The following is a 20,737-nucleotide window of genomic DNA, read 5'->3' as shown; positions in this document are numbered from 1 at the left end:
CTGAAAGCAACAAACAAACAAGACAAACAAAGAAACAAAAACTCATAGACGCACAAACCAGTTTAGTGGTTACCAGGAGTGGGGGGATGGTAGAAGAGGGTAAAAGAGGGACAAATATATGGTGATGGAAGGAGAACTGACTCTCGGTGGTGAGTACAAAATGTGATATATAGATTATGTGTTATAGAATTGTACACTTGAAATGTATGTATGCTACTAACCAATGCCATCACAATAAATTTAATAAATAAATAAATAAATAAATATATTTTTTAGTTTCCAAATTAAATTATTAGTCTGTCATTTCAGTAAATTAAGTCTGTTTACACATAAAAAATTGTCATGGGAATTCTGAGATACCAGAATAGTAGCAGGGAGATTCGCTCACAAAATATTTTAAAAATAAAACCTCAAAACTAGTGAAACTGAAACAGTATGGTTTGTGGAAATAAAAACAGTTAAGTGCATATAGAAACTTATGTAATAAATGTGGCATTTCAATTCTGTGGGCAAATAATCTAATTAATAATGTATTTGGCAAATCATTGTTAATCTAGTAGAAAACATGCAGTCAACATACTATATAAATAAATTCTAGGTGGATTAAAGTTTGAAATGCACAAAAAACAAACAAAAAAAAACCACAATGATGAACCCTTTAAAGGATGACCAATGCACAATGCATACATAAGTCCAGATGCCATAAATAAAAGGAATTATAAATCTGATTAGAAAAACAAAAACAACTTGGTATGGAGACTTCATAGAACCAAAATAGAAAGAACATATTTGCAAAGTATATGACAAACTAAGTGTTAATACTCCAGGTATGCTAGAAGTGCCTAGAATTTGATAAGAGCAAAAACACAACCTAAGAGTAGACTATTATAATATGTTGGTATCAGTCGGTAGATACCAGGTTACGCTGGGATAGGAAATTAACCCTGAAATCCTACAGGCCTAATGAAATGAAGGTTTATTTCTGCTCATACTGTTTGTGGTATATAGTTGGGGAAATGGGGTAGGGTGAGGACCCCTGTTCTCCACAGTTCCTTAGGAACGCAGGCTGAAGGGAGCAATATTACTTTGTAGCTATGCCACCTGGAAGATATGGTCTCATTGCGCATTTTGAAAGAGAACATCAGTAATTCAATGCATCGGCCTGGGACTGACTCCAGTCATTTTTATTTATATTTTAGTAGTCATATGACCACACTTTACTTCGAGGACACGAAAGCATAATTTTCTGTTTGCCCATAATCAGAAAAAAAACACAGGTATATTGTGGCAATGATGTCTTCCAAAAAACATGAAGCTGAAAAATTTCCAAGAGGATAAAATCCAGGTGGTTATTAAGTCTACTAAAAGATAATCAACAACCCTGTAGCTATTACATACCATGATAGTGCACTCAGAACACATCAGAGAGGCAAAAACCTAAACAATTAGTAGCATTCTGTTTTAGGTTGTAGGGAAATGCCTCAGTTTTATACTTCTGGAAGAATGGCAATATAAAATGTGGAAAATAACTATTCCAGATACATTGCCTATTTAAATGTCCGTACCTTTTCTAGAGTTTCTCATTATAAAAGAGGGAAAAAATGTATGAATACATGTACCAGAATATTTATTTCAATGTCGTAACATCATAATGAAGGCAATGATCTAAGTGACTACTAATTCATATTGAATTATCATGTGTACATTTTGTAGACTGTTGTATAGTTATTCTGAAGAGTGCTACCTATCTACATGGATTGACTGAAAACAGTCATGATATGTTGATAAATGAAAAGGAGTTGATAATAATATGTAAAGTATGATATCCTATAAAAATAATGGTAAAGGATGAAAAGAAAGGAGAGGGACAAACAGAGAAATGAGTAAGAAAAAGGAAGGAACATGTGCTTACAAAAATATAAAACCATAAAATCCACATGCCTAATTTGTCTAAGTTAAGATTTTTGAGGTATCAATTATTATTTAAAATATCATCAGAGACTGTCGACAAAACGTTTTAATCAAACTTCCAAAATATTGTTTGACATGTAAAAAATATACCTTCCTTTTTAAATAAGAATTTTGATGAAGGTAAGGTTTATAATTAAATTTGAACTTGAATCTGGGTCAAACACTTGTAAATAATTGTTTAATTTCCAAATCTTTGTTATCGATCCATCTTATTGCTGGCATATGTCCTAATTACTAAAGACTTGCATTTGGTCAAATGATGGAATTTCTATTTCTCATTTCTACAATGAAGGAAAGGGACTCTGAGTTTGCTTTAAACCATAAAAAATTATTAATTTTCAATATTTAAGAAAATAATCATCTTCCATGAATATGTTCCATTTCAAAAATTTAGGTTATCTCATAAAAGCAGATGGCTTCAACAAAATTTTAAACTCTAGCCATGTTTAGTTGACAGCTATTTCAATACTTAAGTATTGAAATAAGTTTAACTTTATGGTAAGTTTAAGCTATATTATTTATGGAAATAATATAAAGTTTATAAAAGGCAATTGTCTAAAAACACAGGATTCAGAGTCATATCTTAATTTTGCTACATACTGGCCATATGACCTTGAACACATTACCTAACTTGCTGTACCACAATTACTTCATTCATATAGTGATCATCTTGTTACCTATCTGGTAGGTTTATTGTAGCTAATTAAATGAGAGGATTTGTGTGTTTACAATAGTACATAACCACTCATTAAGCACTTGCTAGTAATACTATGTTGTAAAAAATGTACACTGTCACACAACTGAAAATCAATCAAACAATTGCAATGTCTGATTTCTAAAAAGAGGAGATATTATCACTTTTAAAGCTATAAAAAGGTTAGAGATTTTTCTTTATATGCCTCTGGTATGGATTTTAAGCTTTCTTCCTAAATATTACTAAAGAATATCAAGTAACCATGTGGAAATAAAAGGGTACATTTGAAATCAGGTGCTGTGTGTATGTGTTTGTGTGTGTCTCTGTGTGTGTGTGTACACACATATGTATATATGCACACTACTTTTTTGTGTGGCTGATGAGACAATGGGAGCTCAGTAATTTAAAGCCCTCATGCTTTTAACACTGATTAGCTTTTCCAGCTTGTCTCCTGACTGAAATTTCTGCTTCCCCAAACCCCTGAATTCTACCTACGATGTAAAATTGCATAATGGAGAACAGAATGATGTCAACAAACCTAGAAGTACATCTAGGCTCTGCAGATCTGACACAATGTTCATTTACACATTCCACGAATACTTATCGAGTGCTTACTATGTATTAGCCATGGTGCTAGGTAATGGGTATACAACAGTGAGCAAAACAGACCAAATTTCCTATCAGCATGATGCTCACATCCTCATCAACTTTCGGATCTGTAAAAATGAGTAAAATCATTGTTACCTCTTAGTGTTATAATGAGATATAATAAGTTAATGTAGACAAAATGACTGCAATATGCAAGGCTCTCAGTAATTACTAATTATTCTTTTAAATTGATTATTCTTTGGTTTTCTAAGATGAAGATGAAAATATATCCAAAAATTAGTACACTGTTAATGGGTGTTAATGTTTCCATTAGGAAAAAAAAAATCTCCTTTTTACTTCCTTTCTCACTATTATGCATTTGAAATGATGACAGTATAAAAACAAGCAAACAGAATTAATGTCATTAAGGGCAATGGGACAAGATGGACGGCTAGGTTATTTTTCCATTTTAGGAGGAATGCCTAATTTCATATCTTAAATCATAATTTTGGCAAATTTATAAATCTGTGAATTCGGATAGCTATGACTTGTTATACCTAATGTGGACATTACTGGTTTTACCAAGTAAGGAATATCATTAAACTTCTCAAAAGTCTGGTGTCATTTTATTCACTTCTGCAGTTACATATAATAATTAGCACACTGTCAGGTACATAATAAACATTAAGTGAATTCTAATTGAATAAGAATAAATTGCATTTATAATAAAAACATTTCTTGATTTGCAACTTGTTGCCTTTTTATCTTTTAATACAGGGACTATCCCAACTCTATAGAAAAAAAAAAAGCATTGATGAAGATTAAGATTCTGAAGATTAAGACTGAATTTCTATAGGTAATGACAAGTTAGACAATTATGAATCATTTCATATTCACAGATTAATTTTTAGTCTCTCAGTCAATAGCATGGTCTTCAAATGTTTTCAAATTATGTTTTTTGGAGCACTAGGTTTTATCCCACATTTGGAGGGAATCAGGACCATCGGACCAATGAGGGGACGCAAAACTGCTTTCTTAAGCTCATTACATTAGAGCACTCTCGCTGTGATCTTTTACTATTTTAAGTATCTAACAGGAGAATTCATTTGAAATCTTATTTGCTTTAAAATCAAATTTCAAAAACACTGTCTTAGGCAATTAGCAATTGCCTAAGGATTTTAATTTAAGAATTAAAATGTGTATATTGTGAAACCGAAGTTTAAATTACATTATTTAGTTACTACTTTACATTTTTTTAATTAAAAAGAGAATATATACAATAAAATATATGTTTAATTTACAGGAGAGCTACATTTAATGCTATGTCATGAAAAAACCTACCAATGACAAAAAGATATGTTTACATCTAATCTGGGAAGTTTTTTTTAGCAGGTGTTTCATTTAGAACCAACACACTACTTAACAGAGAGCATGGTAATTATGAAAATTATTTTTAGTAGGCGAAGTTGTTGAAGCTATCTGCATATCAAAATTTGAAACTTCTCAAATTGAACCCTGCTTCAACTTTGAGCTCAGGTTTTACATTATGGAGAATGCAGACATATGATTTTCACAGCAGGGAAAAGAAAAAAAAAACATGGCAAACTAAACTTTTGAGGACATATTTTACCCTGCATTCCATTATATTACATAGGTCATGTCATTTGTTCAGCTTTATTGGAGAAACAATGACATAACAGGGGTTTGTTACTGGGTAAACAAAGACGAATATGAAATAGTGCCACCTGGTTATATAATACCATGTATATACACTATTATATATATATACTATTATATATATACTATTACATATATATGTATATGTATATATATGTAATAGTATATATATGGAGCACGTTTTTATAAAACAGAGGAAGTGTTCTTTTGTGATGGGTGGATTGAGGAAAGCTTCAGAGAAGAAGAAATGTTTGAACTTTGTCTTGAAGGATGTGATGTGATGCTGAATTAAAATTAGAATAGGGATCCAGATGGAATTTACTAAATGTCCAGAGCAGGAAAGGTGTGAAACAACTTGCTGGATTCAGAGAATTATGGATAATTTGATAAAATTGGATTGTAAGGAAAAACATAAAAAGGGTAGAGAAAGCTGAAAGATAAAATCTATGGAGGTTTTGGACTTTATCTCTAGGCAATGAAAAGTTATGGAAACACTGAAAGTAAGATTGTAATATGATGATCTCTTTGCTGCTCAGAGATCACCATTAGCAAGTGAGCAGGTTAGATTTGAAGAGAGCAAATTGAAGGGAGGAAGAAGAATAAGGGCATTGTTCATTAAGCATCTTCTGGGTTGGAGTCAAATATCTCAGCTTTGTGGATATTTGTATATGAATCGTTGGGTATATTTTTCTCTGTCACTATATTATGATCTTCCTGAGAGAGATGATATGTGACTGTTCTTTCTACATTCAACAACTCACTCGGTAGCTGGCACATAAACAGATCCTTAGGAAGTATTTTTCAAATTACTCTTATTGAAAACTGAGCAAAAAGAAAACAAAATAATGTTAATATTTGTGCTACGTTACAATGTACGTTACAATGTAGCTCTTGGAGTGCAGTTGGAGTGAAGAGCTCTGTAAATATCAAGAGAACTATCCTGCTGCTCCAATCTATCCATGAGATTTAACTGTGTTCTTCGCTAAAGCATTGTCACTAATGATTAATATAGTTCCTAAGGTTTAAATAACTACAGGTTTTCTGACAGGTGACCTCCATAGGGTGAAGAAAATAATAAAACCAAGAGGAATATAATAAGTATGCCAGTCTTAAATAACAAAGAAGAAAAATAATCAAGATGTAGATACTTCAAACATAAGCTGAAAATTCTTTAAATGTTGTAACATTATTTACTGGGGAAAGATATGGATTTTAAATGGAGGGGACATATATTTTAAATTATACTCATGCCACCCTTTTTCTTTTTTTAAACTGACATTTATACAGAATTCATGAACTGTTCGTATTAATACAGTACCAGATTTAGTCACAAGTTAACAACACAAAATGCACATGTTCTGTCTCCCTGACAACATCATGCATTCATTTCCACGTGTCCAGATACAAAAGCAGGGCAAGCCAATGTTTGAAAAAGGAAACTCTGATTAAAAATTATTATTATGCAAGTAAGAGAACTTTGTGCAGTTCTTGTTTAATTAATAAACTAGAGAATAATGCTTTTTACCACAATAGAAATAATAAATTCAAGTAACATAATGTTCTGATGGTCTCTTTTACATTTTCATCTTTTAAAGCATGAATTTTAATTGAATTTATTAACATTTACATATTTTTCAGTCAAAATTCTGAATTAGAATTTCTAATATGTACATTGTGTTATATATCCATTGTTTCCAACGTTAATCAAGGCTCATCGTGTGTCAAAGATATCCATTATAAAGTCTTCATTTATCTTTTATAAATGAAAATAGAACAAAAAAGTTTGTTATAAACATATAATTAATCATCAGTCTGTATCACCCCAACATTGGGATGCACAGAAGTAATTTCACACATTTGTGGTCTATGATTTACATACGAGTTGATAATCTGATCACTATGACCACATACTGGATCTGAAAGAATCACAGATTACAAAAAAAAAAAAAAGTACCCTGAATACCTTGAGAAATTAAGTTCTTTACTTTGTATTTAAGTATGTAATAATTAGGATATATTTTTTGCCAGGCAAACAGTATAAAGTATGTAAAATTGCATTGTCTATTCTAGGAAAGCCTAGGAGTTCGGTGTGACTCAAGTATATGGATAGTATAGTAGACTGGGAGAGAGATGAGTTATGCAGAATACACACATGTCCAAGAAAAAAAAAAAAAAAGACTATTTTATGTAAAGAAGAGTAAAATACACATTTGTAGTTCATTTATAGAGGAAAGCATTTTTTTTGTAATGTATGTTTACTTATGTTCTGGGGAACTTACTTTGTAGATGCAATTAAACTAGAATTTAAAAGTAATTCTCTGGTGGTATTAAGATAACGTATTTCTCAAAGTAGCAATTCATCATTACCTTTGTAGTTAACCTTGAAGCCAACAGATCCGACACTTTCATCTGTTTGAAGGTGCAGCCACATTTGACTACTCATGCTCACTATCAAGTCTGGCACAAAGCTTCCAGTCAGCCTAAAAAGAGAAGGACAAAGAAGGGAGAAATGGGTTATTAAAACACTCTCTGCAGGCAAATTGAGACAGACATGTTTCTCAATACTTTCTTGGCCAGAAAAAAACAACTGTCAGATAAACTTACAAGACTTGGTGTTGATGTAACAGAACAAACAACACAATTTGAAGATCAAGGTTTATTATAAACAAATACCATTTTATGGATTTAGCTAGGTTAGATCTTTCATATCTCTGAGGCAACATACTAAAATTTAGACCACCAGAGAATCTTATACTTCTTTTGATATGAACAGAAAAAGAGGATCTATAAAAATATTTAAGTATTTTTTAAACACCAGGAACGCATTTCATTTAAACCTTTCAAGTTTCATAGAACTCTATTCTAAAGAAATAATGTGAAATATATTTAAGCACTGTGCATAATAATAAAATGGCAAGGACTACAACATAGTCATATCATTAGTCATATCAGGCTAGCTACATTCTGTATGCTCTCCTGTAAACATTTTTGTTTTTAAAGAACACGCTGCTAATTTGATATGGTATCACTGAATCTAGGCATTAAAAATTTCATTCAGTAATATTTAATTTTATAACTGTAACAAGGGAAATTACTTCATGTTTCCTTTGTCGTTAATAATGTAGTCACATATTTGAACCAAAGCCAGGGGCCACACAAAGGAGGGAAGCTAATGATTAAATAAGATTTAGGGGGAAATGTCTGTCTAGAACAGAAAGAGGAGAACACTGGACTCACCTCTAAGGGAAATATCCATATAGACAGGAAATTCTAAATGACATACCAAAATATAGGTTTTTAAAAGAATAAGTTTCTTTAAGTGTTTACCTTCTTTATTGCTAAAACCATGGGGATTATTTTACATTAGTACTTTACAGAAAATTTCCTTTCAGAATCAAAAGAGTACCATAGTGTGCATTAGTCTCTTGGATGGAGGCTATACTATAATTACTCCAGCAGAGGGCAACATGGATGACCATATCTTTGTGACTGGCAGCAAAATATCCTGCTTACTAGTCAGCCACCAATACTGTAAAACATCATCAGTGGACTGCCTGAGCATTGCAGCTATGTCACTAGTGTCCAGTGTTATACAGAATTTACTGGAATCTACCTAACCAAACAAAACAGTTACACATCATGATTTAATTATGGGATTACGCAAAATATTGAGAAAAGCTGTGAATAATGTAACATGAAGATACCTAAAATATTATGGATTTTTAGATTATATTTATTTTTTCCTCCCAAATAAAATTTAAAATTGTTATACTATAAAAGATACACACATACACTCTCCTTTTTAATGTATGTGTATATCTATATGTACCATATTTTGCCGTGTACAATGCACACCTTTTCACTCAAATTTGTGAGAGAAAAATAAGGATGAGCATTATCCATGGATAGTACTAATTCCATATCTATATAAATGTTTTTAATTATTTTATGTATGCTTATAAGTTAAAAGTGTAACTCTAGAAATCAATAACAATATCTGTATGCAAAATAATACCCTGGAATACGATAATCTGTTTTGTTGAACTTATGATGAATTTGTAATGACAAAGAGTTCTGAGCCTTCTATGATGTGTAAATATCGTAAATTTGTTACCCGTACCTAAAATTTCTTGTACCTTATATCTGTTCTTGTGTTTTGTAATTATTTGTTACATAAAATTTCTTATACCGTAATATGTTAAAAAGAAATGCTAAAATTCCTTTATAATACATAAAACAAGTACCTAAATGTAAACAAATAAAAATTTAAATTAAAAAATTAAAACAATTTTTTTTTCCCCTTGAAGGTTTGGGTCAAAAACGTGGATGTGCATTATACGTGGCAAAATATGGTATATAGCTATACACACACACTGACATTTGAAAACATCTTGTAACTAAACGTTGTGGCATGTAAACGTTTAATTTCCAAATTGTTGAGTTCGTAAGTACTAGTTTTTTTTTAAGCTACAGTAGAGAAACAGATTTATGTGAAAGAGTGAGGAATCAAGTTAGAGACAAAAAAGTAAAATAAATCCATTATGAAATGGCCATGAGAGAGTAAAACTATAGGAAGTGCATCAGATACACTATATCAAATATGCTGATAATATATTTCACAGTGAACATTAAACGATGTTCTCATGGGAAGAGTTAGCTCTTGCTCTTTATTACATACTCGTATACCCATCTCAGTCAGAACTTTTACCAGCCTCTAGCATGGTAATTTGGTCAGTTCATAAAGAACAACTAACACATACAGTTTAAATTGTTCCCTTGATAACTTGTTCTGCTATTGGCCACGATTCTATCTAGTTCACAACTCATTTTTGGTGAAAAGGTAAATATAAATCTAAAAAACAAAAATGAAAACAAAAATTTTCCTGATGTTAGAAGGGAAAGGAAAATTCCCTCTTCTCTTTAGTATTTCCTTTAGTAAATTTGAAATTATAAATTATGATATCACTTTTTTTAAATGTATGGAAATCTTTTAAGGTAAATAGACCTTTTGCCAATTTTGCTTGCCATTAATGTTTTGCTTGGGAGTCTTAGGGCTAATTCTTCAAAATGTGACCGTCCAGGAGGATGTCACCTTTTCTCCCTATTTCTGTGGGAGTTTAAGCCTAGATACATAGCTCCATGATGTAACTTCCTGCCTGTCGTAAAAACAGAAGTTCTATTTCTCCTTTTGATTAGGAAAATTAACATGTATGTAATGGGTTGTATCTGTCTGACTATATAAAATTGAGAGGTTTAGCAGATTGCCTGTGATATACTTAACATTTATTTAGTATTAAAACCACTTCATTATTTTCTACATTTTGGGGACTTAACTGGGTTTGCAGGAGTTTTATTTTGAATTATATTTCCCCAATAATTTGGTGATGAGGATGGGACACAGATGACAGTTTCTGAATTAAGTGGAATAGCTGAACGTCTTCAGGTCACATAATCATAAAAGCCCCTGGATTATAAAAAGTCTCTGTTGCATTGCTCTGTTCTTTTGGAATACTAGCTGGATGAAAAACCCTCTCCAAATTCAATATTTTATTATTGAGTAAGCATGGGTTAATTAGGCTCTAATCAGTATCATAATTAGTTTTGATAGTAAAAAAATATGGGAATCAGGAATGTTGCCTGCAGTTCTTTTTCTTAAATAGCTAAATGCCTCTTTGTCACATTTGGAATACAAGTGAGAATCCAGTCTTCCAGGATTTGTGAGGGTTTTAGGAGGACATCATTCCAAGTAAATTGCTGGTACTTGTTGTATGAATATATCTCTCTAAGAGGAAAGTTAAATAAGATTTGGATAGCCACAAGGAAAGAGTGAGAAGAACGGAAAGGAGAATGTGAGAATTAATAGTATTTTCTCTTTCACAGAACCCCTTTCTTCCTTTCTTTTCTATTACTGCTCCCTCTGTTCCCCCTGCATCTCTAGCCTGTCTTGCTTCAAAGAGACTCCTAGGAAGAAGGCAATGATGATCTTTTAGATATGCGGTTCCCTTTGTTAGTGCATTTCCGTTCAAAGAACCATGAGGAGACACTTATTTAGCAAGTAATGAATTACCTGCCTCTTTTGAGGGCACAGACCTCTGTGCCTCATATCCTAGCCCTGAGCCTGTATTTTAGCACAGATTCTATTTCCTGGAGTCCCTTTTCATCCATACACTATGTATCTAGGAAAGCAGATTATAAAGGGATCTGTTGAGGGAATAGTTAAGATCTTATATAAAAGACTGTATCCCTACAGGAAGGCAACAGATGTAAAACACTTTCTCTAGTTACTTGGAAATAGTAACAGTAACAAGTATTAGGTTGATAAATGTACTGATGTGAGAAAGAACCCAGAGAGCTGTGTAAGTCTTTGTTTTTCTTGTCACGATGTGAGGAAAACCAGCTCTTATGTGAACAGTGAAGCCGATGTCGTTGAGAAGCTACCTTTGCTGCCAGCTGATATTATTCATACAAAATCTTCTTTCCCAGTTTCCCAGAAGTCTGCACAAGTCCTCCACAGTATGTTTTCAATTTACACCCCCTCACTTGTGGGTGTGCACAAGGCACTGTGGAATTCTGCAACTGGCAGACTTTGCTCACTTGATGGAAGATCCATATTGGGGATCATCAGATGGCTCACCACATCAAGGCCTAGCTAACTATATACCACCCTCCACCACTGCAGAAGAACTAAGGTCCTGGGAAACCCATTGAAAGAGATTGCTCATAGTCTTTTCTCTAAATGTGAGCTGGGAGAAACTGCACTGTTGTATTCAGAAGAAAGGTGAGTTCCCCATTCTTTCGATCAGCAATTTGTTGAGATGTTCTCAGAATTTACTAGCATGGATCCAGAGGCAGATCAAAATATCCTCTAGTGTTATCCACCTTTATCTTGGCTCTCTTGCTGACAATTCCAGCTCAAATTAAAGAAAAGGTGGTAGAATGGGAAGAACAGACAATTACTCAAGTCTTAGCAGCAGTTACTCAGTTTTGGGACAATATAGATAAATATGAAGAAGAAAAAGTTAAAAACTGCTGTGTTTACTGTTCAGTGAAAGCTATTTACTAAAGGAAATAACCTCGACTCTGGGCAATCTATGAAAGAGGCAAAGGAAGGAGCTTCAGTATTTCAAGGAGCTGAAACATTGGAAGAGGGATTAGAGAAAAAAGACTCCAGAGGGTGCATTACTAAGGAAATCAGGCAAGCTCAGAAAGCCAGGGAATGATTGGTAAATAGTTTACGATTGACTGAAAAAATCTCAGAGTTAGGAACTATTGAAATACATGTTTCAATAACTTTCCCTCAAGCTAATATACCCTTGCTTTTTTTCTGATAGACATTGGTGCTACTTATTCCAAAATTTCTCTAGAAATTACTCACTTTCCATTGGGTTGGTTGTTTGTATTTTGAATCAGTTTTATACTTAATACCACCCCCTCTCCCCACCATTTCCCACATGAATAACTCCTGTGACTGAGGAACATATTTTCTTACTTTCTCTTGATCCTTATGTAACCCTACTGTGGAGAGATATCGTGTGCAAATTAAGACTACCATATTGTATACTCCATATGGAGTGTCTGTGGAAAGCCCTGGGAGGAAAAAAAAAAAAAATCTGATTCATTCACTGTGTGTCTTCTGAAAGAAAAGAATATAGCAGAGAATGGCAGTCAGGGAAAGTACTGGAAAAATGTCCTGAGCAGAAACAAATCAATGCATCATTTTGGGCTCTAGGAATAATAATCCAGGTTTCAATTGAGATGGAGAACCAATAGAAATAGCTTATCAAAATCATAAGCCACGGCCATGTGTTGAACAATACCCTTTGCTGAGAGCTCAATTAGAAGGAGCAAAACCAGTTTAAGAGAAAAAGAGAGAAAAACAAGGGATAATTATACAACAGTACGCATCCCGTAAGAATAATAATTTACTGTCAAGCTTTTAATAAAGAAGGAAAATAAATTTGATAAAGAAGGTTGACCTTCATACAAAATCTTACAGAAGTACATAAATTCATTGTTCTATTAATGCCTATAGTTCGTAATACTGAAACCATTATAACTTTGGTACCATCCACTGCAAAGCTTTTCTCCAATGTTTCTATACTTTGCTCCTTTTTTTTTTTTTTTTTTCGTCCTGTTCCTCTCATGGACAAGTCTAAATTCCTGTTTGCTTTAATTAATGTAGGAGTCCAATGTTTATAACAAAGGATTGCTGAAGAGTTTCAGTGCTCTCCTATATTGCTCTAGATATTTACTGGAAAACTTAGAGGAAGTTATCCTACCAGAAGGATCTATACTATTCATTACTAGGTAAATTGTATTACTGCTGAACTGAGGTCACATATTTAGGGCATCTGTTGCTGCTAAAGGCCCCAAAGGAGTCAGCCCATTTCACAGATGAAATGTCATGTTACAAAAGATGACTTAGATAATTTGTAGAGAGTAGTGGGATACTAAAGTCAACAGATTCTAGTGTTTGCAGAGTGGGCCAGTCCTCTGATGAAGCAATTGCATGGGTATTGCTCAGATCTTCTGATTAAGTCTGTAAAATCTGAAGAGGCTTTTGACCTTACATTGACTACGGTCTCAGCTTTGTTCCAGATTTTTAAAAGCCTTTCTACTTATTTTGCTATGAAAACAAAGGCACTCCTTTTGGAATTTTAACTCAAAAGTTGGGATTAGACCACATATATTTTCCAGTTCTTCTGGAGACTATGCCACTGTGGATACTGGGATACTGGGACAGCAGCAGTCCACTTTAAAAAAAAAAAAAAAAAAGACTGAAACCCTTACCTTCAGTCACTTGACTTATGCATTTCCTACATATGGTGACAGCTCTCTTATAAGTTCCTAAGATCCAGAATATGTGAATATGTCATGAGACTAGTTATGAACAAACTTTGTTATTTAATCCAAATGTTCAGCTTGATAGATGCAAACTCCTAAATCCTGTTAGTCTTTGACCAGATCCTGCTCAGGTAGATGATTATGAGTGTACAATGGTTATAGAAAAAGACACTAGGCCCTAAACTGATATTATCTAGTCTTCTTGTTTGTAATGCCGATTTCATGTTTGCTGATAGGTCACATACTCAGGATAACCGTGGTCAACTTAAGGCTTTGTAGGTTATCCTAACTTCTTATGAAATTTAGAAGCTTGTATTTTCTCTAGAACTAAGCTGGCACAAGAGCTTACTCAATATCAGTAGTAATAAGAGAAAGAATTGCAAACAGCCTCGCCAATGGCAGTAAAAAGAGAACTGCAACATAGATATATAATGCATGTTTGATGTCTGCCGTGCAACAGAGCAAATTTGGAAAAACAGAGGATTCTCTACTTTGAGGGGAAATAAAATATCTCATGGAAAACTGAAAGCTGATTGTGGGAGGCTGTATAACTGCCTGCTCAGGTCAGTAATCTGTCTGCAGAGCTCACACAGGGCCAGGATGAAAACTTCTAAAGCAATGATTTTGCTGGTAGAGCTGCCAAAGTGACTCTTAGATGTGGCAGATTTCAAACTTAGAAGCCTCACATGTAATACAACAAGCAATTTTTGTTATCTTCCAAAAATATACTTCACAAGAGAAATTTGAAAAAAGGGCTAAAATAAATGTTACTGAACTATGGGAATAATCTAATAAAATCATTCCTATGCCATAGTCCTTATTTCTTGGTTAATAAGGTTGTGTCATCAACATAATCATCTGTGTGAAACAGATTTTAAAGGCATTAGACCCTTACTATATGTGACGAAAAGATGAAGTTATTCAAAACATATAAAAAAGAGAGGATTAATTTGTCAGCAGAATTCTTTACAGGACACTCCGAAAGTATATGTAGGCAGTCTTCCTCCACCAACTTTACTGGGAATTTGGTGGCATTTAGATTTCATAGAATTTATGTGAAAATTAAGAGATTTTGTCTAGTCATGTTGTTATGATGTTTGGATGGTATTAAGTCTTTCTTAATACACATTATTTTCTAGTTTTGAGATACTAGAGCATAATGAATCAGAAAGAGGAATTCATGTTATTTCTACCGTCATCCAGTAATTATGCAAATGTTTGCAGATTCCCATGAGATGAATCAAGTTCATTTGCTAAGATTCAGCAATATACTAGATTAAAATGGCTTATAATTTTATTGCTAACATTGTTAAAAATTAGAGCAACTCTTGCAAGCAAGTATGATGTTTTTCCCTTTGAACTTATATTTGGCGGGTGTAGGAATTTGAGTCAGAGATCATGTCCTGTGCCGGATTTAACTGAATCTTCTCATAAACATGCTCAATATTTCAAAGGGCTTCTTTCTTCCCTAGGTGTCCTAAGTCATAAAGTTCTAAGGACCTTGAAAGACTCCCCAGAAAAAGTCTGCCATCCCTCTTTTTTGGAAGATTCTGTATATCTAAAATTGTTGTGGGTGAAAGATGGGCTGTTCCTATGTTGGAGGTACCCTTTCAAGTGTTCCTGATCACGCACATGGCTATCAAAGTGAAAGAGAAACTTGGAGGACCCATACTTGCCAAGTGAAGCCAGCATCTCTGAATGGCTGGACAGTGGTTCTCACAAAGGACTTGAATCTTGAAGTTTCTGGAGCAACTGATAATGGCAATAAACTTAACTGAAAAAGATATGCTAGCAAACTTTTAATTCTAATGGATTGCCTACTGTCCTATTCACAACAGTGTTTTTTGTTTTTTTTTAATTGCTTAAGAATTTCATTTTATTAGAAAACAAACATGTTATTTGCAACACTACATTTTTATTTCTGTGCTGCCAGTGATATTTCCTATAATGGCTATTTCTAAACAACTCTAAATTGTACTCCTATTGGCCCAAGGCAGTTATAACATTCCTGCAGTTGAACTAAACTTTAGAGGGGTTTCTTCCTGACTACAGGCTCCTACTCTATTGTTTTCTTAAAACATTTGAGAAAACGTGCAATTATAAATCTTTTCTCTGTCCTTTGAGATGCAAAATTTCTACAAACCAGAAATGTCTTTCAGGAACTGTGAGCTATCCCTTTGAAATATAGTAATCAAAAGAGAGAGCACTCCTGTCTCTGTGGGAGTGTAGGATCCCAGCCTTGATAGGCAACTGTTGGCAACCACAAATGGCCTATTCATGCTAATTCTTCTCCGACCTAAAATTCTCCAGTACTTTTCCACTAGCTCGCTTCAGCTTTTTAAAAACACTCTACTTTTTGTTTCAGCAAAGCTGAGTTCAATTTATCTTCCTATTGCAATAGTCTTGACTATTTCTTCAATAGTTGGCCCCTATTGCAATAGTCCTGACTCCTATTGCAAGTCTTGAATAAAGTCTCCCCTAACTGTTTTACTGGTCCAGTGTAATTTTTCTCTTACAACAGTATTGACATGATCTGTATTTACAAGTCCAGCAATCCAAATATTGGCAAAGTAAAAGTGAGATCACCTTCTTACTATTTTTTTAATGTAATACCAAAATAAAGTAACAAAATGCATCCAGATACTCAAACTCTAAATTTGACACAAAAAGCAGTTTTGTTAATTGGTTTGATTGAAAGGATGGTACAGGATAAAAAGTATCTAATTAGGAGACAAACAGAAATCTGGCACTTACAGATTAAAACTGAAGAAGACAGGTCTAATGCCACTTGATTAACTTTGAGATACAAGTTCTCTACAGTCCAAGTATAGACAAATAAATAAAAGTGGATGTCTGTTATTCATGTAGATTTAATTGACTGTTGTAACTATTGATTAGGACCCATGTAAAAAATGGCCCATAGGCTTAGTTTGTCCTCAAGACTTACAACAATTACAGAGACATGTCAATTAAACACTGGAAGTTCATAGGTACCATTTAATAGTTGCCTCATAATAATATTAGATAATGATACCGGGTATCTTTGTGTTTCCTGTCTGGGAAAAATTACTTGGAAAGACGGAATAATTATTGAAGGGTATAGATTATCTTGTATATGTAATGTTCTTTATGTTACTGATGAGAACTTCAGAGAAATTTATTTGGCTCCTCAAGAAAAGCTCTTATTTAAAAATTTAGATTTAGGGGTCAGGGTGAAATACTCCTTAAGCTTGGATTGAATAAGATTTCATAACAAAATAAAAAGTAATACTCAGATAGTTAATAATTTAAAAGTGTAAGTAATATAGACATCACAACAGTTTGCAAAACTAATGCATGATGAAAGATAATTTTTGAACATTCCTAAACAAGAATTTGCTTTAACCATTCACTACTGGTATAATATATTTAAAGTTTATTCCTCCAAGGCTAATGTTAGACTGAAGTTTTAAACTGATCCTACTGTATTTTGGATAACTGCTTTGCTTTGTATTTTACTGTGGATTTGCTGAATATTTAGATGATTTCAAACTGCCCAGAGGAGAGTAAAAACAGCAATAGAGCTAATTAGAAAATTGTAGTTTTATCATAAAATAGTCACACAAAAAATTATAAGTGCAAATACTACTCTAAAAAAATAAATTTCAAACTTTTCCTGGTACCAAAGGGAAAGAGAGCTCTTTAGCATATCCTTTAGAAAACACTTGCTTTCTCTGTTTCTTTCAGATGCATGTAACAGTTTTAAAATAAATAGACCTCTTATCAGTTTTGCACATCAAGAATGTCTTTCTTGGAGGCCTTTGAGAAATCTCTTTGAAATGTGAACATGGAGAAAGATTTGCCTCTACCCTGTTCCTGTGAGAATTGAAGACTAGATGCTTGGCTTCAGGATGTAACTTTCTGCTGTTATAAAGACAGGAGAAGTTTATTTTTCATTTTGATAAAGATAATTAACATGCATGTGATGGATTACCTCTGTCTGTATAAATGGGTGTGATTTTATTTTATTTTTTTCATTCTCTTCATTAGATTGCCTATGATGCACATCACAGTCTTGTTTAATCCTTATTCCATAGTAAAACTGATGCATTATTTTCTATATTTGTGGAAAGAATTCAGTGGGTTAGTAGGTGATTTTATTTTTAATTATTTCTACTCAACACTGGATATTTCAGTTAAAATTCAATTCCTCACCTGCAGCCCCAATGGGTAATTCCTCTGGACATCCTTTCAAAGACCTAGTTTAGAGTCAAACTATAGGATCTACCCGTGTTGGACAGTTTTGTATTCAGTTCCCATTCCTCACATTCAAAGGTGCTTTTAGGCATTGTAGGAGAGTCTAAGATGATTCCCAAAGGACTCTCAAATGAGTCTACACATAGTTTTAAAATGTATTTAATAGATCTTTTTGAACTTATCTGTAAACTTAAAAAACAACAAAACTTTAATACATATATTAACAGGCAGAGTAACCTCAGTGTTCCTAATGCATTTTAATCTTTCTAGTTAGTCCCTAATGCTAGAATAAAAGAGTAAAAGCCCTAAATAAGAGCACTCAAAAATCTCCATCAAGCACTCAAATATAGTATGAAATAAAGCACAGGATCCATTAAATATCTATTAGGCTCAATGCCTGATTTTATTTATAATCACTCTAGGCATATGGGTATATTCATTAGAGATAATCATTGTAGTTCTACATCCCAACATAGTTTTGGTACCATATTAATATGTGACTTTTGCCTCTTATGGAAATTCATTTAATATGCTTTCTTCTAATACAGTGCCATCAAGGGTGATTTATATATTTCTTTTGGGTATATGAAATTCACTGAGCATGACGATGGCAGCAAAAATTACATTTAAAAGAATCCCTGAAATAACATCAGAAAGTGGTATCACCTCACACCCGTGAGGAAGGATGACTATTGTCAAAAAGACAAGAAATAACACATGCTCATGAGGCTGTGGAAAAATGAAACCTTTGTACACTGCTGGGGGGCATGTAAACTGATACAGTCACTATAAAACAATATGGAGGTGTCTCAAGAAATTAAAAATAGAACTACCATATGATCCAGAAATCCCACTCTGTATATATAGTCAAAGGAAACAGAACCATTTTCTCAAAGAGATATTTGTAATGCCATGTTTACTGCAGCATTGTTCACAATAACCAAAGGTACAAAAACAACCTATATCCCACCATAGATGACTGGATCAAGAAAATGTGATCGATAACACACACACACACACACACACACACACACACACACACACACACACACATTATCCAGCCTTAAAAAAAGAGAAATTTTGTTTCTTGTCATTTGCAACAACATGGATAAACATGAAGGGTATTATGCTAAATGAAATAAACCAGACAAAGATAAATAGTGCATGGTATCGCTAACGTACAGAATCTAAAAAGTTGAACTCATAGAAACAGATTAGAAAAGTAGTTATCAGGTATTAGGTGTTGGGGAGTGGAGAAAATAGGCACAGATTAGTAAAATAATACGAACTTTGAATTATAAGATGAATAAAATCTGAGGGTCTAATGTATAGCACAGTGACCAGTTGATAACACTGTATTGTATGATTGAAATTCGCTAAGAGTGTAGAACTTAAGTGTTCTTACAAAAAAAAGCTAACTATGTGAGGTGATGGATGTGTTAATTAACTCAATGGGAGGAATCCTTTCACAATGTGTATTACATCAATTACAACATGGCATACTTTAAATAAAATATAATTTGATTTCTCAATTATATAGCAGTATAAGCTGAGGAAAAAGGCAAAAAAAGAAAGCAGATCAACAGATTGAAATACTAATAGGTTTTAAAATAAAAAAATATATAAAGCACTATAGAATGACGGGTCTACATAAATGTTAGTTCAGTTAGGTACCTGAATAGTCAATAACTGTAACTTTTACTTCATTTATAAACTTAAGCTTTGTAAGTTTTAGCTTATTGGTTAATTCAAAAGCATCATGTGTGTGAATGTTTGTTATGGTTCTTATTACATATACAAACAATTTTCTATATCAATATTTGTTTTGGAAAAGATAAATCAAAGGTCAACATCTCATTATGTGTTCATATCATCATATTTGTGTTCACCTATAGATACTCCATTTTGTATCTTTAGCACGCTAACAAAATGATGTTCTTATAATATTTAGTACCTGTGGGAGTAAATCTAGCTTATTTAGCTACTCATACTATATTTTCTCCCAATTTCTTCTTCTACAATCACTTTTGAAATGTCTATCACAGTACAAATATTTCTGATTAAAAAGAGAATAACATTAACTTTTAGTTTCTTTTTTTAGTTTCTTTTAGACTATTCAACCCACACAAAAATAAATACATGAAAAGCAAACAAAAGCAAATCAGTAGTAAACTTCCTTTTTTCAATAATCAGGTTTTTCCACAACAGAAAGATATAGCTATAATCACAATGAAGAAATAATGAAGAACCATAAAAACAAACTATCCTCTATATTTAATAAATTCTTGCTAGTAATAAAAATGTCATAGAAATAATTTTCATATTGTGGCCTAACGTAATTCTGAAGTTCCAAGAACATATATTTATTATTGCCCAATAGCAAGTCATTTGAATAACTACATACCAAATGCTACACACATGATGAGATAATTGCTGCTGTCAGTTTGTTTTCCCTGGATGTGACATCATTGAGTTTTGCAGAAATCCTCAGTACTAGAGACTGAACATAAGCACCCCAAAATTCATATGTTGAAGTACTAGAGATTGAACATGAGCACCCCAAAATTCATATGTTGAAACCTAATCCCCAATGTGAGGATATTTGGAGAAGGAGACTTTGGAGGTGAATTGTAACCTTATAAAATATGCCCAGAAGGCTGGCCTGGTGGCTCAGGTGGTTGGAGCTCTGTGCTCCTAACTCCGAAGGCTGCTGGTTCGATTCTCACA

The 20,737-nt window shown here is 33.2% G+C and overlaps 1 protein-coding gene across 5 annotated transcripts in view; it reads right to left on the bottom strand.

Moving 5' to 3' along the window:
• CSMD3 (CUB and Sushi multiple domains 3) overlaps positions 1-20,737 on the bottom strand; it is a 1,140,077-nt gene that overhangs the window by 494,468 nt on the left and 624,872 nt on the right. For all 5 annotated transcript variants that reach the window (XM_081069899.1, XM_081069900.1, XM_081069901.1 and 2 more), the window contains one exon: positions 7,298-7,410. In XM_081069899.1, coding sequence (XP_080926025.1) covers positions 7,298-7,410 — 113 coding nt within the window. The remainder of the gene's footprint in view (positions 1-7,297; positions 7,411-20,737) is intronic.

Source organism: Rhinolophus hipposideros (assembly GCF_964194185.1).
Source record: "Rhinolophus hipposideros genome assembly, chromosome: 13".
Taxonomy (NCBI): Eukaryota; Metazoa; Chordata; class Mammalia; order Chiroptera; family Rhinolophidae; genus Rhinolophus; species Rhinolophus hipposideros.
Note: the sequence above shows the minus strand (reverse complement) of the source record. Positions and strands in the feature narration are given on the sequence as shown.